Here is a 25,343-nt window from a genome sequence, read left to right on the forward strand (position 1 = left end):
ACTATAAGCTTGTGGGCACCAATGCAAAGTCTCCAACAGGACCCCCAACTATCATGGGTCTTTAACAGAATTAGTCTTCTCCTATGGGCACCCCCCAAGCTCCAAGGACCAGGTACGACTGCAACTCTTGCACCTACTGTAGTTAAGTGCCTGTATGGTACTTAAGATTGGTGTTGTTGAACCCCTGGCACCCCTAAAGGTACCGGACTGCCACATCTGGTGAGCCACAACACCTTCAAAGTTTCTTTGAGAGAGCTTATAGTATCATGCTAAGCCACTAAATGAATGGGGTTGTGCCAACTTGGGCGTGCCTCAGGGCCTTTAATAAGTTGCAAACTTCTACCAAACTACAAATTGGACATACAGGGATAGGCTATTAATAATCTGTCACCCCTTTTTTCGAATATGAGCTGCCAACACCGACATCAGGGGCTTATCTACAGCATTCTGTAATGCTGAAGGATAAGACCCCGATGTAACCTGAAAGAGAAGAAAAAGGAGTTAGATTATACTCACTGGGGGCGGTCCGGTCTTGGTCTGATGGGTGTTGCGGTCCGGCGCTTCCCATCTTGTAGCGATGATGTCCTCTTCTTTCCTTCCTGTCGTGGCTCCGGCACAGGCGCACTGCTCTACCCTGTTGAGGGCAGAGCAGAATACTGCAGTGCGCAGGTGCTGGACCTCTCCCGGTGCCTGCGAACTGCAGGACTCTGCTCTGCCCTCAACAGGGCAGAGCAGTGTGCCTGCACAGGAGCCACGACAGGAAGGAAAGAAGAGGACAGCATCATATGAAGATTGAAGGCGCCGGACCGCGACACCCATCGGACCGGACGCCGGGGTGAGTATAATCTAACTCTTTTTTCTACATCGGGGGCTTATCTACAGCATTACAGAATGCTGTAGATAAGCCCCTGATGTCGGGCCCTGCTCATAGTTGAAAAAAGGGGTGACAGAATCCCTTTAAATATATAAAAACTGGGAAACAATAAAGTATAATTTAATTCCCTACTAATATATCTGTACTGCAAAAAATTTATTTCAACATGAAAAAAAAACCTCAAAACACATTTCTGTTCCAAATACTCGATCTGCAAAAAGAAAAATTACATTTTAAATTGATCTTTCTTCATTAAAAAAAGGCAAAAAAAACCTGTGCTCCTAACACAACTGGAGGCATAACCGATATGTTACTGCAGATCAAATGTGAATTTTACACTTGGATATAAAATACAAGCAAGCACACAACTACATATACACAAAAGCATGCTTGGTATGACATTGTGCGCTCATAACATCGCTACATAGTCCACGTTGTAACCGGTTCATCCCAACGATAACTGCTGTTAGGAGCACTTGTGAATCATTGACATACCACCAAGAGCTCTGAGGATAAACAGATATTGACACAGCTGCTCTCGCTGGCACACTTTCTGACTGTTCCATCCACATTGTTTCAAAACTTGAGTGATTTAAAAGTCTCAAGAGATTTTGCTGAAAATTAGAACCTTGTAGAGAAATAAAGAAAAGTTGTTCTGTATATATACACACTATATACAAGCAATTCACGTCTAAAATAAACCCTGAAGTGACCGGAGTGTGCCGAACAGCCACGTAGTGGATATAGCTGGATTCCCAGCCCTGCAGCAGGACTTCAAAATGCGCCAAAAATTACTATTCAAACATTGCGAACACACAAACCGAAGGCAGCATCGATGATAGAGCAAATGTAAGAATTCTGTATCACTGTTCCGAAAAACGGGGCAGAGATCAGCCAACAAAAAAAAAAAAAACAAGACAGGTCGCAACTTTTGTGTGTCCTTAAAAAAAGAGGAGCTGCTCAAAATGTGAGCGGTGAATGGTCACCGAATGACTGCATGAAACATAGCGTGTTGCCACTGTGTGCATGCATTAATACAGTAAAGTCTGGAAAAAAATACACCATGTGAACACTGGCAAATAAAGGTTTGATGAATTTTATGTAAACTTAAAACTTACCTTATTTGCATCTTTATTTTAGAGCAAAAAGTCGCACGCTAGGCTTTAAGTGCGTAAAAAAGAAACTGGAGATTTGGTACTCCATTAGTGTACCAAAGTACATTTTGAAAAGTGACAAATGATGAATTAGGCAAACACATCTGGATAAGGAAAATCATAACCAAAATGCCAAGAGAGCAAACAAAAAGGAAACCAAGTAAAATTATTTAATTTACACTTTTTTTTTTTTAGTTAAAATGCAAACATAAAGGTTGTGAGTAGCAACATTTTCTATTTATAATGTCAGTGTTGTTTCACGTGGTTGAATTTATGGCCGTCAGCTCTTGAGCTTGACTAACCGTAGACATTTTGCGCCTGACCTTTCTGGAAAGCCGCCTCTTCCCTTCTCTTGTATCACCTGCTGAGACGTACCCCGTCAGCCTGTGCAGGTCTCGTGTGAAGCGCTCAGCCTGCCTTGCAGATGCTCCAGTGTCACATGGACTGGCGGATGACACCCCTGATGACATTCTATGAATGCCACGTGGTGGTCAATAATACAGACACTTGTGACACTGTACAACGCAGGATGCTACAACTTACTGTAACTGGAAACCAAAGCAGCTGCCGGTGACATGGCTCTTTTTCAATGAACTGTGAAAGCAGCCTATAAACGCAAACTATAATAAGAAAGACCGAGCAAAATGGTCGATAATCGTGTGGAACAAATATACAGAGAGAAAGAGATTACCGCCAAAAGCTAGATACTACTTCCTTGCACGTAAAAACTAGCTGCAATACCAGACAGAGCCCAAAAATAAAGGCTACACCATTTCTGCGAGAAAAAAATCCACTTTCTATTATTTGTATTTTGAGACGCAAAGTTGACAGATTGTTGAGACATGAAGAGGAAACGAAACGTCTAGGTTAGAAAACGTAGGATAGTTCGCCCAAAGGTGATGAATTTGGATTTTAATTTATTAACATTCTTTTAAAATTTGCCTTTTTTTCTTTCAATGACTGTGTGATCTCCATTTTGGCGTTCCATATTTGGATTGTAAGAGAAGAAATGGGGACTAAGCATTTGATCCCACATTCTTGCTGTTATATTCAGTGTCTGCTCTGTGGGGTACATGAGGTTCTCATTCCATGTCATATGGTATGATCTATACTTACCTAAGGTGTCAGCAGTGACATTTCTATCTGTGTAATACTTGCACCTCAGCACCACTGACGCTGCAGCAACCCCCTACACTACTATGTCCTTTTGTTCTTTGTATTTTAGATTTGAATCTTGCATGTAACCCCTTCTTATGTACAGCAGCATGGAAGCAATGGTGCTCTCAAAATAAAAAATAGTATGGCCAGTCCATCTAGGCCTATTTGGGTGTGGTTAATACAGCATACAAAATACTTTATTCATAGGCTTTTTAACAATAAGCATTTTTCAATAGGCGCTTGCATTGTAACTCGGTGTTTTAGCCTAATTGTAACCGCACAGTTGTGGCATCTTGTCGCTATGCTGACGCTCCCTCAGCCAGCGGATTGCATTAAAGGGAATCTGTCACCCCATTTTTCGCCTATGAGCTGCGGCCACCATCAGGGGCTTATCTACAACATTCTGTAATGCTGTAGATAAGCCCCCGATGAACCCTGAAAGATAAGAAAAGAGTAATATTATACTCCCCTGGGCGTTCGGTCCGGTCCAATGGGTGTCGCCGTCCCGTCTGGCGCCTCCCATCTTCATACAATGATATCCTCCTCCTTGCTTCTCCCTCGGCTCCTGCGCACGAGTACTTTTTATCTGCCCTGTTGAGGGCAGAGCAGAGTCCTGCAGTGCACAGGCGCCGGACCTCTCTGACCTTTCCCGCGCCTGCAGTACTTTACTCTGCCCCCAATAGGGCAGAGAAAGTACACATGCACAGGAGCAGAGCGAGAAGCAAGGAGGAGGACATCAACGTATGAAGATGGGAGGTGCCGGACCGCGACACCCACCGCCCCCAACCACGCCCCCCGGTAAGTATAATCTAACGTGTTTTTCTTGTCTTTCAGGTTTCATCGGGGGCTTAACTACAGCATTACAGAATGCCCTAGATGAGCCCCTGATGGCGGTGGCCGCAGCTTATAGCGCTAAAATGGGGTGACAGATTTCCTTTAAAGTCGGCCCTTTTGCTATCAGAAGGATATTTCCATAGGCATGACCCCTGGTGGGTGTACACCTGCTCCCTGGCTAGGCCTGAGCTGCCATTCTAGACGGGGACACAGTTGCAGGCCATTACAGTCATATTACTTGTTGTCTAAGGGTATGTGCAGATGTTGCAGATTTGCCTGCAGAATTTTCTGCATGGAATCTGCCTCTCTTGGCAGAAAACGCAGGTAAAAATCCATGCTGTTTTGTGCGCATTCTTTGTGGATTGGCATGCGTTTTTATCCCTGCGGATTTCATTAATGGATGGGTGTAAGAACGCATGCAAATCCGCCAAAAAAAATTTACATGCTGCGGAAAATAAACCTCTGCGGATTCTGTGTGGATTTTTCCACAGCAAGTGCACAGCTTTTTTTCCCCTATTGAATTACATTGGTTGGTCACACACTTGCGGATCTGCGGAAAATCCGCTGCGGATCCGCAGCAAATCTGCAACGTGTGCACATACCCTAATGACTTGCGCTCACGTATCAGCAGTCACGTGATCGATGGTCCTGGAGTTGGCTCACGTAATAAAATCTGTGCCTTGGGGGCACATATACACATGCGGTATGTTCTGGCACTCAATATGATGTCTAGGTGAATCATGACCGAGGCGCCTCATAATTGACACAGTTTGGATGTGGAATAGTGATAGCTCTATGGCAGGGGTCTCAAACATGCAACCCCTGAGTCTGCTTCATGCGGCCCGCAGGCACCAGAGCTTCCGTGATGATGGTGGCACCTTCCTGGGGACCACAGAGGACAGGCAGCGATTCTTTTGAGTTGAATGTGGGTCCTTGGACGCAAACACAAATTCAGCTCCCTGCACCGCAATACCAATATACTAGCCACCGGTCAAAAGCTGGCGACTGAAGTTGGCAGGCCGGCGGAGGACGCTGTTAGCTGAGGGAGCAAAGGTCAGGTGAGAAGGGTTTTTTTATGCGTTACGTGAAACGTGGCTGAATTGGGGAAAGATGCTGACCAGAAAGACTTTAATACAAGATGGGGATCACAATGGGCACATTACTATAAGATGGGGATCGGGATGGGCACATTACTATAAGATGGGGACCAGGATGGGACAATAGTATTAGATGGGGACCAGGATGGGCAAATTACTGTAAGATGGGCACATTACTATAAGATGGCGACTAGGATGGGACAATAGTATTAGATGGGGACCAGGATGGGCACATAACTATAAGATGGGGACATTACTACTATAAGATGGGGACCATGATGGGACAATACTATAAGATGGGGACCAGGATGGGCACATTACTATAACATGGGGACATTACTATAAGATGGGGACATTACTACTATAAGATGGGGACCAGGATGGGCACATTACTGCAAGACAGGGACCAGGATGGACACATTATTATAAGATGGGGACTAGGATGGGCCCATTACTATAAGATGGGGACATTAATATAAAATGGGGCCCATGATGGGACAAATATTACAAGTTGGGGAACAGGAGGGGAACATAAGATGTTTGTCAGAATTACTATATGGTGCTAATTGTAAGACAAAGTTACTGTATGTGGCTAATTAGGAGACACAAAAAGGAAATAATTGATAAAAAAAATAAAAATGTCAAAATAACCCACACGATGAATGCTATTTAAAAGAATAAAATAAAGAACAAGCCAAAAAAGTTTAAAAAAAAAAAGGGGGATCTAAAGGTGTACAGAAAATATAATACGGTATTGCTAAAAACATAATCTTGCCCTGCAAAGAATGCAGCCACTCAAAGTCACATTTTCTTCTATGTTTGGCCCATATACCCAGCAGCGTTTGAGACCCCTGCTCTATGGGGACTGAAGCAGCGTGTCTATGATTGATTTGCTTCTGTTTATACTCTGCCCGAACCAGGAGCGGCATTAATCATGGCTGTTAACGCAGCCATATATGTTTTACTCTGGAATGCTGTTGAGTTTCTGATACTTTTAAAAGCTGACCAGGGAAGCCGCCCTTGTGTCTTGGATGATCAGTTCAAGGAAGGACCCCGAACTGGCTTTTTCCCAATCCGATATCCTTGGTCTCTCCTGAGGTGTAGTGTGAATAGAGAGACCGGTCAATCAAAAGGATCAGGTCGAGGAGAAAGTGCCAGGGACCTACCTTTTACTAGTCATTTGAGATGTATGATCCTCTGGCAGTTATTATAAAGTATGTTTCCTCTGAACTCATCCAGCGTTTACGTTCATAGCTTCAGTAATGCAGCCTGTACTTTAAAAGTTCCCTTTTATACACATGTGTGAACGAGCCCTAATTCTGTGAACACAGCGATTGGTGAAAGCAATGGAGGCTTCCACTCATGTTGGAAAGGTAATGGTGACTGTTCTGTTTATAATGTATGTAGGTAATATATGAGCTCTAGGCACTAAAGACAAACCACATTAAATTAGTGAAATTCAATAACTTTTTTTTGTTTAAATAAATCCTATTAGGCTATGTTCACACATTGCATTTTTGCTGCTTTTTATGCAAATTTTAAGCTGCGTTTTACAGTACCAGCAAAAGAAATGGCATTTCAGAAATCTCATGCACACTTGATTTTTTTCCTGACTTTATTGGAAAACGGTTGTTTTTGAAAACTGCAGCACGTCTCTACTTTCACAGTTTTGCAGCATTTTCATCCATAGAAAGCAATGAGTAAGGCTGGGTTTACATTGCGTTGGGGTCAATCCGCTAGCGGGATCCGTTAGATAGCGGCGCTAATGCAATCTAACGGATCCGTTAACGCACCTATTGACCGCAATGTTAATAACGCATACTAACACATGCCAAAATCGGCATGCGTTAGCAAGCATGCGTTATTTCCTGACGCACCCTTGAACGTTGCTGGCAGCGTTTTTGGGTGCGCTGGCATAGGAATGTATGGGCTAACGCATGGTAGCGCTGGGTACCGGAGAGCTACCATGCGTTAACGCATACCGTTAGTGCTATGGCGCTAAAGATAACAAAAATGACATTAGTGCTAGCGCATCCGTTTAATGGATCCGTTAAACGGATGCCCTAACGCAATGTGAACCTAGCCTAACTGTACAAACGCAGCAAAAAATGCAGGTATCATGTTTTGCTGCATTTAGGTGCAAAAACCTAAGGAAGTTGCATCATATTTTTTTTTTGTTGTGGGGGGGGGGGGCTAAATTTTACCCAGCATGCACAAGAGACAAAAACAAAACAAACGAGCAGAAAAAAATGGAGCAAAACCTGCTTTTATAAGCAGCTTCTTTACTGTGAAGAGAGCAGGTTTTGCCTGCAGAAAAAAGGAGTAAAAACGTAAGGTGTGAGCGTAGCCTTACAGTAGGAGTATATGTATGTTATTCATTATGCGTTGCGGTTTGCATGAAGGTGGTGGGAAGAAAGATGCACAATAAAATCAGAATAAAATTATAAACTTATTTTTAGGAAATGTAGAAATGATCCTTTTGAACACTTGTAAGTAAAAAAATACAGTATTTGTCTAGATAACTTTAAAAACTGATGTAGGGTTTGCATTACGCTCCCACGGAAACCTTCAAGCAGCAGAAGTGATGACTTCTATCCATCAGTTACATGTCGCTAATCAATGGCCTCGGTTCTATAGTTTACACGTACAACATGTGATTGCTGAGTGCAGTGAACGAGTACAGTAGTCATATTATCTTGTAACATTTCCTATTTAAAGGGCCAAATTTTCAAAATCCAGAAAAACACCTTTGCCTGCTTTAACACAAAAAACAAAAGGTATAAATTTCACTGGACTGTTGAATATCTTTACTATTTATTGTAAAGCCCGCCATATACATAAGACCGCTGCCGGCCAAGCAATCATTCGGCCAAACATTCCTTCGGCAGCTCTCTCAGCTATACACAGGAGTGCTCGTTCGGCGGAGCACTCCTATGCTTTCTAAGAGAAAGCCATCGCTAGACATAACTGGCGGCGGCCTATCTCAGGGAGAACAATGGGATCGGCAGTTTGAAATCAGACATGCTGGATCGGTATAACCCGACAAATTGTCCGGAGCTCACATACACATTAGACTGTAGACTAAAATCCATCAATATCTGCCGGTTCACCTGTCACTAGTCTAATGGGGCCTATAAATCTCTCTCTGAATATAAATAAGGTATATTTGAAAAGCAACAATCCTAAAAGACAAAACACAAAATATTACGAGCCTTTTTTTTTTTTTTTTAAGACACTTGATCCAAAACCTCCACCCCCCTCGGAAATGTTGATATTAGGAGACCTTTTCATTGGTTTCTACAACATTGTACAGCATGAGAATCGTACTGTGATAGTAGTAGCTTAATCTGCACTTTTGTGCCTCGTGTCCATGTGAACTGGTGATCGGAAAACTTGGAAACCTTTAGCTAATACTGTATATATGTACAAACAAAGTGAAAACCATTCACTGAACACAAGTTTAGGCTTCACACTAAGGGACAATTCTGGCATTTGTTGCCAATATTATTTCTTCTCTTCCCAAAAGAACGAAGAAAGAAGAGAGAGAAGCCGAGAGCTGGTCAGCATGCAAAGTATAGTTAGTAGCACATCAATGGAAAAAACTTCACATCAGGGTCAAATGGGTCTCCATGCCATACTTCACCACTAGGGTACACAACATGTCCTGCCCCTGAGCATGCAGGCACTGGCATGCAGTTTCATCAGGGGCAGGAGAATATGACAAGGGAGGGAAAAGAAAGTCAAAAAGAGGAAATCAGTAGGGAAAAAAATCAGATTGAGGATTATAGTAATTGGGGTTCGGGTCAACTCATGCCACGTACCTTGCTCAGCCAAGTTGGCAGCACTGGTGGCGGCTGCAACGGGGGCGGAGCTCTGCCTGCCAACTGATTGGACAAAATCATTCAGTGGGAGGAGCCACAACAATGCAACAGAAGACCAAATGAGCAACAATAAAGGCAAGATGCAAGTCAAATAAGCATTGATTAAAGAAAGTATGACAAAAATAAACAGGATTGTATGAAGCTTTAATAGACTTTAAATGCACATGTATATTATTTTCACAATTGCCCAGAGAATTGTTGGGGTGGACCTTGCAAAGCACAAAAGACTCTTCCTTTTCTGTGATGCTAGGATGAAAAACACTAGAAATATTTCACTCTCAAGCATTGAGTGGTAGCCAAGATTGTATGCAATAGCAAGCATTCACTTTCAGAGTCATATCAGGTGGCTAAATGACCAGACAACAAGCAAAGGATGCCAAGAGATGCAACATCCCCACCTGCTGGGTCTTCCTTTTTCTCTCTTCTGTTAACAGCACCTAGTTGTCAATTATAGAAGACCTATTAGATGAGATGTGATTACAATGCACCGGCATGCTGCATCTTGCATTGCATTGACACACTCTATAGAATGCCACAGTCAAGCAGATCTCAATGATTCTTGTGTGCTCGCAAAGTTCCCCGACCTTCTCAAGCAAAATACACAGCAAAGAAAAAAAATCTACTGCAACAAGCCAAGAGGATAGGGCAGCGTAGCCAGTCAGTAGGGTGAAGGGGCTTTTGAAGAATGAAGAAACTGTGGGAAGAGGAAGGAAATGTGGCAAAAAGCCAGTGGTTCCACTCTACCGAATAAGGCATTGGAGGAGAAAAAAAAAAATGTCTAAAGTGTGTTTTGTAGGTGTTAAAAAGATCGAGAAATTATAGACAGAAAAAGTGGGAAGAAAAAAAAAGGCACGATTGTAAACGTTAAGGCACTGTAGTATTCTGCATGAAAATGGTCTCAAAAAATGCGGCCTTGTGGCCAATAGCATTCGGCATGTACCACATACACTAAAGTTTGGTAGTTATGGGTCACACAGCCACTTTTTTTCTTATAACAAACATGGGGCATTTTATCACTGCCCAGAAAAGGGGTAATCCGGCTCTGTTCTCACCTGCGCTGGGAACTTCATCACCAATTTCATCATCTTCAAGCACTGAATTTCTGTGATAAACACAAAGCTCGATGCCGAGGAGAAATATGATGCAATCGATGGGGAGTCTTCAACGCAGACGTGAACAGAGTTTTAAACCGATTTTGGATTTTTTAAATACTTCCGATCAATGCATTGGTCGAACAGCAGCAGCAATATCAGCATGCAAAAGGCAACAAGAGGTTTTATTTGCCTGGCTCACTCAAGAAGCGGAAGCATATGGACAAATCTGAGATTTACTATGGTAAAGAAATGCCCATTAGCCACCATCTAGAATACTAACAATTGCAGCTATAGCAATCCATGCAGCAGGAATAAGGCCCATGACCTAAAAGGAAAAAAACTGTGTTCAACAGCACCATTATTGTGGTGCTATTGAGTTACGAAGACCATTGTCTGATTGTATATGAATCATAAAAGAAGTGAAACATGTCATAATACAGTATTTACACCAAATTCCAAGTTAATAATTATAAGTAAAAGACTTTGGTCTCATCACAAATCCCGAAGGCATATTGTTAAGTTACCTAGAAGAAAAGAGCTGCACCAAGTTTGGAGAAAATTCATCCCCTAGCAACATGCCATTGTCAATTTAACACAAGAATATATATAGCGGTCCATCTTGTGAGGGAGTAAACGGCTGATATTTTCAGACTTGCACAGCTGGTATAAAAAAAAAAGCATAGTAGTCTCCCCTTCGAGTCTGGTTATTAAAAAACAAAAAAAACCCACCATCTCAGAGCCTGATTCAGTAAGGCCGGATTCACACTTGCGTTTGGGTAGAGTGCGCAGGGCTGCGTACTTCCTCATGCATCCTAAACATTGGGTATGCAGGGACATGCATGTGGTTGCGTCAGCATGCGTCGTTTTGACGTGCCCACCGACCGCAACATGTTGTGGTCGGCGGGCACGTCAAAACGACGCATGTTTAGTACGTCAGCCTTAATGTTGGAGCTACACGAGTAAGACATGCATAATTCATTAAAAGGTGCAAGCCCCATCCCACCCACTTCGGTAGATCAGGCCAGAACTTCAAATTGAGCAAAAGTTTCGCAACTTTTCAAAGTGTTTTGCACTAGAAATCTGATGAAAACACTTGGGTGAATCAAGGTCTTAGAGATCAAAGTTCAGTGTGGAGAGCAGGCTCTTCATGTTGGGCATAGTGACTGCTGCTGACTCTGCACCTCACGAATGGTGCTCCCCTTATCCAGTTCATAGGGTTTGTATAGGTGACATATCACACTGCATGCCTATACATTAGGATGCGTGGTAGTCTTAAGGCCCCGTCACACACAGCGATGTCGCCAGCGAGATCGCTGATTTTGTGACGCCACAGCGATCTCGCCAACGACATCGCTGTGTGTGGCATGTGTTAGCGACCGGCCCCCCTGCCGGGTATCACTGATCGTGCAGGATCGTCCTGGGCTGTTTTTTTATTGTTAGGTCTCCCGCTGGCCAGCGCGCATCGCTGCATGTGGCAGCGAGAGACCAGCGATCAGAGAAGCTGGACGCTTGTTTCCAATGTAAACATTGGGTATCTAAGAGCCGCGCGGCTCTTAGATACCCGATGTATACATTGGAAACCAGCTTGCTCGCTGGTCCTGATCGCTGGAGGGGCTGTCTATGTGACAGCTCACCAGCGATCAGCCTAACGATGTCCCAGCGATCCCATCCATGTCGGATCGTTGGTGGGATAGCTGGGACATCGTTATGTGTAACGGGGCCTTTATATCAAAGGTAGAAGTTTGGAGTGCTCTTGGTGCATTTATCTGATTGAGTGAACAGTCCCTAAATGCAGGTTTGGCAAAAACACAAAGTACAGAACTTTTTTCAGTAAATGTTAATTTGCACCAATTATGAATCTTTAACAATTAGGGTTCTTGTGTTAGTCTAACCCTCTTAAAATTAATTGTATAGACTGTATATTCTATCACGACAAAAGCCCATCTATCATAAAATGGAGTTTTTGGATTGATAAATCGTATTGTACATTATATTAGAACTATGACCATGGAAAGATAGCGCCAATCCCATTATGTGACCTTTTTACAAAGTTGATATCAAGACACCAAAATGCTTGGATGTTGATTATGTTGTATTGTTCCTGTCTTATGTCTTTTCTTCCCTTTTGACTTACTTGTATATATAGGGATGAAAAGGATAAAATGTTCATATTCTCTGGACAGAAAAAAAGAAGAAACCAACTAACTCCTTCATGGTAAGAAAGAAAACATATCAAATGACAAAAAAGTACTCAGAAGCTATGTAAGTTCTGGAATTGAAATGATTGAAGTGAAGGAAATCTGAGAAGCAATTTATGGAAAAGGCCCAAACAATAAATTCATGGGATAAAGAGGTTTATAACGCTCAGTTTAACATAACATGGTAGAAGTAGACCCTCATTATTTATCAGCGTAGAGAGTGGCTACAAAGGCATCTAGAGGACTTGCCATGCTGAACCCCTGGTTTGCCATACAGATTTTTGGCAATCACTGGTGGTCCTAGGCGCAAAAAGCCACATTATCGGCTCATAACCACAGAAACGTACTGGCAAAAATGAAAAGTCTAAAGCAGACAACCCCTTTAAACTTTAAAATTTAATCAATAGTGTGTCCTTTTTACGTGCTTAGAATAATCTTCATTCATATCTGAAAAGAGCCAAATACCAAGGCAGTCAGTTGTTTCTAAGATCAACTGTGAGAAAAGACAATGACCACAAAAAGAAGTAGTTATTAATACACAGAAGGCACAGACATGAAAGTGATGCATGCAACTTTCGAAGAAAATTCCACTCATGGTTAGATCATGGAAAATATTCCTTGTCGCTTATAACCCGTGTGTGCCAGAAACAAAAATACAATCAACACGCAGAGCTCAGAGGCAGTATGAATCAGCTCAGATACTTGGACCTAAGGGAGGAAAGTCTTTATTATGTCAGAATAAAACATTTAACTACAGTAAGAGGTACAATATGGGCACCATAAATGCTCCCTCTCACCCCCCTGTAGGTTCTCCTAATATGCTTCCCTCTCATGCTCCGCAAGCGGTTTAACCACAGTAGATGATGAGCTGCTCAGTGTCTCAACCCAAAATAATATATGAACCAATAACAAGTTACTATTCCATAACTAAACAGTAGTTCAGTCCTTGACTTTCATGTAATACGAGTCCCTACATGGAAACATTAATGTTAGTAATATTTACTAAAATTGTTCCTTCTGTTGCCAAATGTTACATAGTAAATCATTAAAACTCCGCAGCATAGTACAGCGATTCTTATATGTATTCTTTATCCAAGTTGGTAAAATTAGAACACTCGAGAGCACCTTTTATTTCCTTTGGAAAGAGTCTGCAAAAGCACGACAGCTCTAATGAAATCCCTATAAGACAAGACATTCAGAAGCATCTTTTCTTAGAAGTGTGAACCAAGACATTCCGGAGTTATTCTTCTCAGAAATCGATGCATAAACTTAGCGTTATGTCCATACACAAACTACTATCCGATCAGTGCTGACAGTGTCGGACTGTGCTGGACATGCCCCACTGACAAAGAGAATGGTCATTCATTTCTAGGAGTGATCACACAAGGAATGCAGAGTTTTGAGAAAAAATGCCGCAGAAAGTTTTTAGTAGTATTTACTAAAACAGTGTAAAAAAATAGTTAAAGGAGTTTTCCCAAGAATAATTTGTCAAGGTAAAAAAAAAAAACAAAACGAACAAATGAAGCGCTGCCGCTCTGCCACCAGCCTTTGTTAACAGGCTGCAGTGGTAATATTGGGGTAACTGTGCATGTGATCGCTGCAGCCAATTACTGGACTTTGTGAGGTATACTGAGGTGGTTGGCATGAGACTGCTGATCCCAGTGATTGGCTGCAGTGGTCACAAGTACTGTAGCTGTAATATCACTTCTGCAGGATGTCAAAGACCGGGGACAAAAGTGGATAGGCATGGCTGGAGCAGTGGTGGGTGAGTAACCTCGGCTTGTTACTGGTAACCTTGGCAAGCCTATGAAGTTAAAAAAAATATTTTTACATTTGTTACCAACTATTTATAATTTTTATATGAACACTGGTGTGTGACCTCCATGCTTTTATAGGATGATCGCATTAGGCAAGTCATGAGTTACCTGCTAAAAAAAAAAAAAAAGCCACCCAAGTAACATCAGAACTCATATCAATTATCAAAAAATATTACACACATATAAACAGCAATGTCAATACATAAAAACAGACTTCATGCAATCTTGATCCTAATAATACAGATTACGTTTCTAAGTGAGAAAAAAATAAAATAAAAATAAAAAAGTAGAAACTCTGGGAGTCAGATAGGCACAGTGTACTGTATTTGAAAGTTTACCTAGGGCCTCACAAGGCCCAAATCATATGGGGGTAAGAAACAGGTCATATGTGCATACAGAATGGGAGGAATAGGGCTAAGCAACAGCACATGTGAAAAAGACTTGGGTATACTAATAGATCACAGACTGAATATGAGTAACAGTGTGATGAAGCAGCAAAAAAGGCAAATGCAATTCTAGGATGTATTAACAGAAGCATACAGTCTAGATCACGTGACGTCATTATTGCCCTCTACTCCTCTTTGGTCAGACCTCATCTGGAATACTGTGTCCAGTTTTGGGCACCACATTTTAAAAAAGACATCAACTGGAGCAAGTTCAGAAAAGAGCAACCAGAATGGTGACCGGTCTGCAAACCCTGTCTTATAAGGAAAGGTTGCATGATTTGGGAATGTTTAGCTTGCAAAAGAGAAGACCAAGAAGAGACTTAAAGGGAATCTGTCACCCATATTTAGTGATATCATGTAAAGATATCACTAAATTGTGCGTCTCACAAGGATCCTAGTAGGGCTTTTGACTCCCCCCGACCCCGCACCTTTGAGGAATAAATACCTTTTTAGCTTGTTGGGGATGCATGCAAATCGTTGCGGTCTGGTCCGATGGGCGTGGCGTAGTAGTCTTCCCCCCCCCACCTCCTCGGCTTGCTTCACGTAATCATCGTCTGAGAATACCACAGACGCCGTTGGTTTCCACGCTTGCGCAATGTAAAGGCCCCCGGCGCCTGCGCAGTATGCTTTGCCCAACTGTGGGCGAAGCATAAAATCGCTACTGCGCAAGCACCGGTATTTTCCAGCGCGGTCAATGCCCCGGAAGTCTTCACATGCAGGACACACTAACGGGGCATAGACCATGCTGGAAAATACTGGCGCTTGCGCAGTAGCGATTTTGTGCTTCGCCCACACTTGGGCAAAGCATACTGCACAGGCGCCGTAGGCCTTTACATTGCGCAAGCGCGGAAACCAACGGTGTCTGTGGTATTCACTGACGAAGATTACGTGAAGCAAGCCGAGGAGGTGGGGGGGGGGGGAGACCACTAAGCCACGCCCATTGGACCGGACCGCGGTGATTTGCATGCATCCCCAACAAGCTAAAAAGGTATTTATGCCTCAAAGGTGCGGGGTCGGGGGGAGTCAAAAGCCCTACTAGAATCCTTATGGGATGCACAATTTAGTGATATCTTTACATGATATCACTAAATATGGGTGACAGATTCCCTTTAATAGCGGTCTACAAATATCTAAAGGGCTGTCACATTGTAGAAGGATCATCTTTATTCTCATTTGCACAAGGAAAGACTAGAAGCTATGGGATGAAACTGAATGGGAGGAGACACATTAGATATTAGAAAAAACTTTTTGACAGTTAGAGTGATCAATGAGTAGAACAGGCTGCCACGAGAAGTGGTGAGTTCTCCTTCAATGGAAGTCTTCAAACAGAGGCTGGACAGACATCTGTCTGGGATGATTTAGCGAATCCTGCTTTGAGCAGGGGGTTGGACCAGATGGCCCAGGAGGTCCCTTCCAACTCTATGATTCTATGAAAGAACAGCTATTATATAAAATCAATATAAAATTTACATGAGAAATTAAATTCATTAAACCGATCAAAATCAGAGCAGCCTGCTTCCACCTCCACAGAATGGATCCAATACTGCTTCTATGTGGCCGTTAGTGAAGTCAGTACTAGTATACAAGTGTGTATGTATGTATGTATGTATGTATGTATGTATGTATGTATGTATGTATATATATATATATATATATATATATCGGCCCAAGCAGATTTTGTAGTGTGGAGTTACATGGAAATACAGAGAAGAGCACCACAGTCTGAGCAGAAAGGCTCCCCAAGAAATTAAAGCATTTGCTGTAAGCATAAGATTATAAGGTACGACGGCTACTAATCTGGAGTAATACCCACTGCTGTAAAACTCATCCCTATGACATCACATCCTATATGACATTCCGGAGCCACATATAATCCATGGCCGCCAGCTCTACATAGATTTGTGCGCAATAACTTCAGGGTCCAGCAGCAATATGCACAATTGAGCACCCTGGCACGTAGATGCATGTGCCCCATAATACCCGCGTGGGATTAGCAGATCTATAGGACATCACATCCCACTGTGTCATATTTACACGACTGCATTATTATGGTCACTGTCTCCGCTCCTGTTTGCACATCTGTGTGCGCGCAGATAACAGAGATGGCCTTTCGCACATCTACAGCCAGAAGCCATGGATCATGAGTCCATAAGATAATATCACAAGACAGCCAAGATATGATGCCACATCTGACCTATATTCTTCACAGACAGCAGTGGACAATATGCAGCGAGGACCAGTAACAGAATTCATGCACGACCTTTATATTAATAAGTGCCTCAAATCTTCATTATAGGGTTATGGCAAAACGCACCAAAACGTCTCCCTGCCTCATTATCTGTAAGATCTTTTTCTTTAGAAACCTTCATCATGCATACTTTTTTTTTCCCCATTACGGATTTGTTGCAAAACTTCTTGTATTGCAAGCTGGGCTTACCTGAAAAATTTCGGGATACCAGCATTGTAGTAAGAATTGCACCCTATGAAACAAAAATAGAAAAGTGATTCACATTTTAGCACGCCCAGAATGCCAATTACAATGTACGGCTGTACCAGCAAACTAAACACGGCTCTCAGCTACAGACTGTAGAAGCTGGCCAGTAGAGAGGAGCTTAACAGTGATGAGCAAGCGAGCTGATGAGCATGCTTGGGTGCTAGCCGAGTGAGTTCCGAGTGCTGGAAAAATATGTTCGAGTCCTCGCGTCGTCATGCCTCACGGCTGACTGCCGCGGCACATGCAGGAACTCCCTGTTTGTTAGGCAATCCCTGCAGATGTGTTGGTTGTCGTGTCGAACAGCTGCCAGACGTGCAGCTGCAGGGACTTGAACATATTTTTCGAGCACTCCGAAGTTACTCAGTTAGCACCCTACTAGCATGCTCTGATAACACCTTAGTATGTTCGCTCATCACTAGATGATTTTAATTTTTTGTGTTAGTTCATGTTGTGGATTTCAACCTTTTCAGTATGCGGGTGGAAATCTGCAGCCAGTCAACAGCTGTTCAGATTTTGTGAAGGATTTTGCTACAATCCCGCAAAAGATTTTTTCTTTTTAATTGAGGCTATGTCCCACTTGATGAATATTTTAGCCAGAAACGCCTAAAAAGTTTTCTCCATTTCAGGAACAGGAGCAGCTATTGGAGACAACATTGAATCAACCAGATCTCAGCTTCCGATCGCGTTCAGGGTTAACCTGTATTGTCACTGGAACCTAAAACTGTCCACAAAGGGGAGTACATTGGTTGGTACATTGCTGACAATGGTGTTACACATCCATACACTTAGCACTGTGGCAATGAAACTTACTTTAAGCTTTCTCCGGGCATTGAACTTCCTCAAACACTCCACGGTCTCTTGTCTGTGCATCATTGAGGCCACTGTTGATCGTTGCTAAAATCAAAAAGGGGAAAAAAAAATGAAATTATTAAGTAGAAAAAAAAAATTGAAATGTGTCAAGTGGCACAAACTCAACCAAGTCATGAACTGAGAAATTCAGTTCGACAGACAACTAATATTCCGCACGCAGATTTGGCAATCAGGATTGCTTTGGCATTTCCAATAAATTATTTCTGGATTCAATACCTTCAAACACTACGACACTAACAGGACAGTCCCATAGCAATCCTTTTTATTAGTGTAATGTGTCAATGAGACAATTCGATGGAGTTCTGACATTGGGCAAGAAAGAAGAGCTACTCTCAGCAGGGGAGCATGCACCAACCCCCACCATAGGGGGAGAAAGTCTCCGCTCCATGTACGGTACATAGGTCTCATATACATAAAGCCATCCACTGCTCGTAGGACGGTACAACTTACGCAGACCCACGGATGCTTCAATGCCTGGTCGGCTGTGATGCGCTTTGCGGGATTTATTGTCAACATCTGATTGATTAAATTCTTTGCTTCAGGGGTGACCGTGTCCCACTCAGGTGAAGGGAACTAAGAGCCAAGAATGACAAGAAACAAAGCCTAAATGTTAAAAACTATAGCAGATTTGTCAAAAACCCAATACACCCTATGGACATATAAACTGTCAGCCCTCCGCTCGCTCCCATATCTGTGTAATACAAAGCAGCACGTATGGACATAATAATCAGCACGACACTACAGCGTATGCTGTGAAATAGCGGGAAGGCAAGCACTGGGCTTCACAAATTGTTTACATGCTTTGCTAAAGGCTTTTATTAAATGCACAGATTCAATGCAATCTAGGAGTACAAGCATAGTATTCCTAAAAATACAGCCATGGAAAGTACATCCCTGGAACATCAGTCATGTATGCGATGGATAAAGGGAGTGCGGGTCCAAAAACGTAACCGTGTAGACCCTGTGAACGATGTGAAAGGTTAAGATTAACCTCATCAAGCCTCCTTTTATGTTTTTACTCCTTGCATAGCGCCACCCTAGTCCATGGGCTTTGTCTGGTATTGCAGCTCAAGCTCATTCTCCACACTGGATTGAGCTGCAAGACTGGTCAGTTGCTGCCCTGTTTCCGGAGGGGTGGGGGGACAAAAACAGGCCATTCTATCTAATCTTAGACAACCCCTTTAAGGTGACTAATCTATCAAATGCAAGGTGGAAATATTCACTTCTAGTGCTGCTCATTTTTAAGGAAAAAAAAACAAAAAACAAAGCTAAATTCTTCACAACCTCAAAAAAAATTGGCCAGCGAGTTTTAGTGGTGCCCATGAACATAAAAACAGTAGCGAGACTGTCGAAAGGACAAAAATATACTCGTATTTCTAAATCAATAGAAGAGCTTTATTAAAGAGCACGCAAAAATAAAAAATGTTATCACAGAAAAAGTCTCAATTATTCAGAAAGTTATTAAAAAAAAAATCATAAATAGTCTTTATGTTCCTACTTACATCATATGCTCCAGCTTTGATCTGTTGGTAAAGTTTATGTTGATCTTCATCCCAGAATGGAGGATAACCCACTAGTAATATGTACAGAATAACCCCTAAAAAATAACCAAGAAAGAAAAAAAAAAAAATCACAAATTACTTTTCAGCTTCACTTGTTTCCCTGTGTCACGAGTCGTGAAGTTGAGCTTTAAGGCTCAGACACTCTCACCATCCAAAATAGGGGGATTCTTACCACAAGCCCAAATGTCAACTGGCTTTCCATAGGGATCTTTTCTCAACACCTCTGGGGAGAGGTAACCTGGTGTACCAGCAAAGCCTGCAAGACAGAACAACGATGGATCTCACTCTCCTTACGATATTGGCGGCCGTATAGAAATTGCAAGAATTCCTGGGAACATTGTATAATACCTACCCAAGAGGGTAGAACAATGGAGGTATCATCATTGTTTGCAAGTAACTAAATGGATAATAAACATTTAGAACAAACTAAATGCTACCTAAAGCATTCTCAGACTTACCAAACCATGCTTGTTGGTCTCCCTGAACTTCAATGGCAAGACCAAAATCGGCAAGTTTCACAGCAGCACCCTTGCATTTACTAGCCAGCAACAGGTTTTCAGGCTACATAAAGAAAAGTACCAAAAGATCAAACACAAAAGTCTGGGGGATTGTTAATGGTAGAGAAGAATAATATCCTGTATATTATCACTGGCGTGCGATGACTGCAGCAATCACTAGGTGGCGATCACCACATTCTGATGCAGCATTGCAGGTGGCATTATCGCCAATACCTGAGATCTAGTGTCTTGTCTGACATCTGATTAGCCCAAGAGGCTTATGTGTAAGAGCTTATGTGTAAGAAGGTGTAACACTGTGGTGAGGGGAAAAAAAAAAAACTCTGCTAAAGAAGGAGAAAAGGAAAGAGGAAAAAGGAAGCCTGGGAGGCGCAAAGAGGAGGAAAGGATTCAAGATCCAAGACTACACTAGACACAAATATGAAAAGTGGAAATAGTGACTGCATCATCATACAGTATATATAGTGTAGCTGCCGTATACATGACGGCAGCATTCATGGTCACCACCTTCGGTTCCTAGACACGATAGATTGCAGCAGATGTTAGCAGGCACATCTGCACAATGAATGGGAAGGTTACCTTAAGATCCCGATGCACAATGTCATGTTGGTGAATGTGATTGACGCTTTCCAGGATCTGGTGAATACAGTGGCTATGGAGGAAAAGAAAAAGATACAGATTAATTTAGTTGTGAACATCCAAAATGAAGACTTTGCTGACATACATATAGATTCAGAGCGGCAGATGACGCCCGATGGGAATCTTGTTCATAGAGATGTAATATGATTAGCCACTATCAGTACCATTGGATTTCCACCAATATTGGAAGGCCATGCTGCAGGATCGAGCTTTCATTTTGTCTATTTCCGGCACATTTTGCTCAAATAACACGGCGACGCTTCAGTCTCACTTTCCTCTGCAGAAAACTAAACATATAGGCAAATTACTGCAGCAAGGCCGCTCCATCCTCATCAGCATGGGGATTTCCAATCATGCCACTATTTACAGAGGAAAACGCCCGTGGTTTTATCTAGCGGCCCGTGGTACTATCTAGCGGCCGGTGGTTTTATCTAGAGGCACCTACTTTTATCTAGCGGCACCTGGTTTCATCAGGCCCTGCTTTTCGCAGCCACTGTTCACAAGGGAGACGCTCTATGCCATAGTTTAGGGCTTCGATAAAATCGTTACAATAAACAATATATCCCTTGAAAAATATTTTTATTTTAATTACTCAAATACATCCCTAAATAAAGGCGCCATATTCCGTAAATCCCTGTAGGTGAAATAACTGGTTGATGTTAGGTATGCTAGGGAGGATATACAAAGAAATCTCTGATTGATTCCCTACATAACTGTGGAGGTTGGGACCCTATATGTAACGAAAGAAATATGGAGTCCCCGCTCCTCCTCATCTTCCCCCTACTGACCTAAGGTTCCTAGTGTGAAGAACGTCACCAACCAACCCCAAAGGGCTGACAGATGACAAATATGGGAGCGTAGTATGCAGATAAACGGTAATGTATTCAGTCACCAAACAAAATAGCAACCAACTACTGCACGCTACAATGCGGTGTAGATATATTATTATGATTATTATTATTAATCCCAGTCCGCTACTATAATCCAAAGCCAGGAAATGCCGATGTGTTAATATTATCACAGTATTATCACGCGCAGCAATAGAACTGCATGCTGTGGAGATCAGAAATACAGAAATTACTGCCTAAAGCTAACTATTTTAGATATACATTTATCTCATATGACTAAAAAGAGATGCTGCTTAATACAGAGGCTGTCAGTTACATTCATAGATATACTGTCTATAAGTAATGATATCAGATCTAGTAGGAAACCTGCTTGCTGTGGAAGACTGCCTAGTCAACAGGCGCTATAGGCTGAGGAAGCGAATAATGGACTCAGTAACAATTAGCCAGTGGATATTCTGAGCAATAATAGAGATTGTTGTATATATTAGTACAGCTGCTCACTGCAAGGAGTGCTAACCATAAATGCTGTCAGAGTATGGTCACTATGACAAGTGGTACACACTAAGATAAGTATTAGGATAGGAATGTCTACATTACATGTCACAGGGACCATGCTAGTGCACACATCGCACCTCGACTTGTTTCTCCTCCCCATCAAGAGTTGTCAGGAGGCTGTGGGCACTTCTGGATTAGTCTCCACATTAGTCTCAAGATATAATGATACCACAAAGACGGTGGCATATTATATCTGCATACTACACTCCCATATTTTTTTCTAGCAGCCATTAAAGGGTTTTCCCACGAGCATAGTACATTTTAATCAATAGTTCTTGGAATAATAATGAGTTCCACAATTGAATGTGTTACATAAAAATGTTCCTATGCTGATAATCTTATAATTGTGCCCCTGCTGTGTACTGTGTAATGTCTGTGTCTGACTTTACAGGAACATGGTCTGATCATACCACAGCTCCTGGGCAGGGGAGAAAGAAAGCGTATACAGACAGTGGGACAGTATGGGTTCACAGCTGGTTCTTTCAGTGAGGTAAAACATTTGCTTTTAAACATGCTTTACCTCACAGAAAGTGAAAATCAGCTGCTCTATTCAGCTTGTGATTATCCCATCAAGATGACCATTGTCCTAAGCTCTATTAGTTTCCCCCAATAAAGGCCAGAGGAGAAAGGCACCTGGCAAGCACCAAATCTCAATCTTGTCAGACATATACAACAAGGATGGCCGTTCACCCGACAGGACAGATCTTCAGCCGCTTTTGCTGGGGTTCAGGATCTAAACCTTGGATGAGATCACTGCAGAGGCTCTCAAATTAAAGAGATAGCATGTGATGAGACAATTCCTTTAAAGGAGTTGTTCATGAGTCACTCCCTTTCTATCTCACACACAATAGATGACATTTCCGATAATCACTGGCTGCAAATGGCAGCAGGGGTCACATGTCCCAGTTTCAAAACGTCAATGAATTAGCAGGTAGTGGAGAGAGAACATGCGGCAACATAATCTAAGGGCGAGCTACGTATTATTTCACTTTATTTTCCAACAATGTGACAGAGAATTTGATTGTGCCCTGACCCACATGAACTGCCGAATGGAAGTGGCACTTTACCAAGCATCAAAGCCAACCATACACTTTAAAAGGTCAGCCAAGTTCTTGTCCAGCCCACCTCCAATTTCTTATTGCATCATCCATTTGCAGGCGCTATTTAGCTGAGTGTGCATGTGTTCTGAATAGAGAGAGGAGTAAGACACAGTCGGACATGTCTGATGGTGGCTTCCACCCCAAAAGCAAAGGAAACTGGCTTGTTCAAAGCCAACAGGCCAGTGCTTTTCTTCCCAGACATTTGCCATAAGGGCAAAGTTGAGACATGTTCATTGATGTTAGATGGTCGACCGATCACCCCAAAAATCAAACAGGCACGGATGACAGAGTGAAGATAAAACTCGGATGTATAAATTCATGAATCAAAATCTATGCATTACAAAAGATCCCCAAATGTCTCCTCTAGTCATTCTCAATTTTACGTTTGTGAACACGTGGCGTAAAATACAAATCTTCCTCTCATGCAAGAACACCTTTAAGGTTTGAGTCGGAGTCCTCTGCTGCACATCTGCAAACCTCTCTGTGTTGCCTCTGGGAACATAAAAGGTTTGTGCGAGCGCAATCTATGGCGGAGCTCTTGATAATGTGTTGCTTGGCAACAGGAGCAACAGCCTTTTACAAAAAGATCAGATACATTCTGCTCAGCTCATTTTCCTCTGCTGCATATTTAAAATATTCCTATAAATCTCTGCTGAGGTTAAAACAAAGAAATACACAAGCCGGTTGTTAACATTATGACGTTATGAATGCTTTATAAAGGAGCTGATCTCGAGATCTACGCGTCTTCTCTGGGGTCTTCCTATATGTAGTCGTGCTGTTCACTGCCTCGGCTACATCTTGACATTTCATGGCAGCACAATAGGCTTTGGTTCTACAGCAATGTATCCAGTCCTAGGGTGTATTATAGTACTTGTACCAGAGAAGGCAAAGTTCCTTAGTGCTGGGTCCCCAACCTTTCTTACATTTAGAGCCACAGTCGGCTCAGAGATGGTAACCAGCCCCATCTAGAGCCCGCTCCACTTCCCAGAAGTGATGACCAGCTTCTGCCTTCCCTCATCCCCCACCTCCCCCAAGTAGTGACGCAAAAGCCCCATCATCAGCAATCACTGTCCTTGGGTCCAAAGCAGAGTCTGCTGCTTCTGGTATGTAGGATTGGCTACAGCGCTGATGCCATGTTGACTATGCGGCAACCAACTGATGAGTTGAGCGGCTCTGCCGGTGTAAACATATCCCACAGTTGCTGGGCTCACGGATTGACTGCCATGCTGTCGATGACATCAGTGGCATAGCCAATATCACACACCAAGAGAACCAGCGTAGACTCGCCGGTGAACCTGGGGGAAGAGAAGTACAGCGTGTTTTTTTTATTATTGCTATACCAAACTGTACTCAGGGATAAACATTAACTGAAAAGAGACAACCCCTTTAATTTATATCTCTCCACTCCAAAGGCCAGTATATGCAGATCCAGATCTGATCATCTTTGCGTGGATACTCACACAAGTCACCATCTGAGTTCGTCTCTTCATAGCGGTTTGCTAGCCCTTGAGGTAATGCACCAAGTAGGCAGAAGGCGGCGAGCCACACATTACGGGTAGCATGTGGCTCCCGTACCACAGGTGGGAGACAGCTCCCTTAAATTAACCATATTAACTGCTTGCTTCAGACTAATCCCTGCTGCTTGAATGGCACTGAAGAAAATCCCCTTTAACCCTCCGTCAGGCGCAATAGATCTGACAGGCACACAGTAATTAGTTTCACTTCTATCTCCTTGCCCACTTATCAGAAAACCCCACCCCTCCTAGTTATCTCCTGACTCTACAGGCTCTGTGAAACCTGATATCACAGTGACTCAGCAGACCTTCTAGTGAGCAGATATCAACACTTTGGCTTCTCAGGCACATTGCGCCTGATTTCAACACAAATTGAAAGGTTAGTATTTTCTTTTTTTATTCATCACGATTGTGTATTTAGCTTGTTTTATGAAGGATTAATGCTAAGTTAGTGTACATAAGTACTGTTTTCTTAGACAAAAGGAGGGTGGCTTCTAAGGCACATTGCGCCCTAACACATACTCTTTCTCTCTTGCTTCAGATTTTCTGCTGCAATGGCCAGAAAACAGTATGATTCATCTAAACCCCTTCATTTAGAAGAAATGAAGATTTTTTTGTTAGAAGATGATGAGGAAGAACCAGCAGTAACTGAGGATTTAGAGGAATCTAGTGACATTTCATCTGAAGATGAGG

The 25,343-nt window shown here is 42.5% G+C and overlaps 1 protein-coding gene across 16 annotated transcripts in view; it reads right to left on the reverse strand.

The window, feature by feature from the left end:
- The window catches only part of CAMK2G (calcium/calmodulin dependent protein kinase II gamma), a 301,123-nt gene that overhangs the window by 47,586 nt on the left and 228,194 nt on the right, over positions 1 to 25,343 (reverse strand). For 8 of the 16 annotated variants that reach the window (XM_073560061.1, XM_073560057.1, XM_073560059.1 and 5 more), the window contains exons 6-13: positions 20,574 to 20,646; positions 19,938 to 20,040; positions 19,652 to 19,735; positions 19,420 to 19,514; positions 18,368 to 18,490; positions 17,858 to 17,941; positions 16,991 to 17,033; positions 8,939 to 9,001 (exon numbers count right to left, since the gene is read on the reverse strand). In XM_073560061.1, the coding sequence (XP_073416162.1) occupies positions 8,939 to 9,001; positions 16,991 to 17,033; positions 17,858 to 17,941; positions 18,368 to 18,490; positions 19,420 to 19,514; positions 19,652 to 19,735; positions 19,938 to 20,040; positions 20,574 to 20,646 (668 nt within the window). The remainder of the gene's footprint in view (positions 1 to 8,938; positions 9,002 to 16,990; positions 17,034 to 17,857; positions 17,942 to 18,367; positions 18,491 to 19,419; positions 19,515 to 19,651; positions 19,736 to 19,937; positions 20,041 to 20,573; positions 20,647 to 25,343) is intronic. The other 8 variants (XM_073560064.1, XM_073560058.1, XM_073560060.1 and 5 more) reach the window with 1 other exon arrangement.

This window comes from Dendrobates tinctorius, unplaced genomic scaffold (assembly GCF_039654945.1).
Source record: "Dendrobates tinctorius isolate UK_male_01 unplaced genomic scaffold, ASM3965494v1 ptg000292l, whole genome shotgun sequence".
Classification (NCBI taxonomy): Eukaryota; Metazoa; Chordata; class Amphibia; order Anura; family Dendrobatidae; genus Dendrobates; species Dendrobates tinctorius.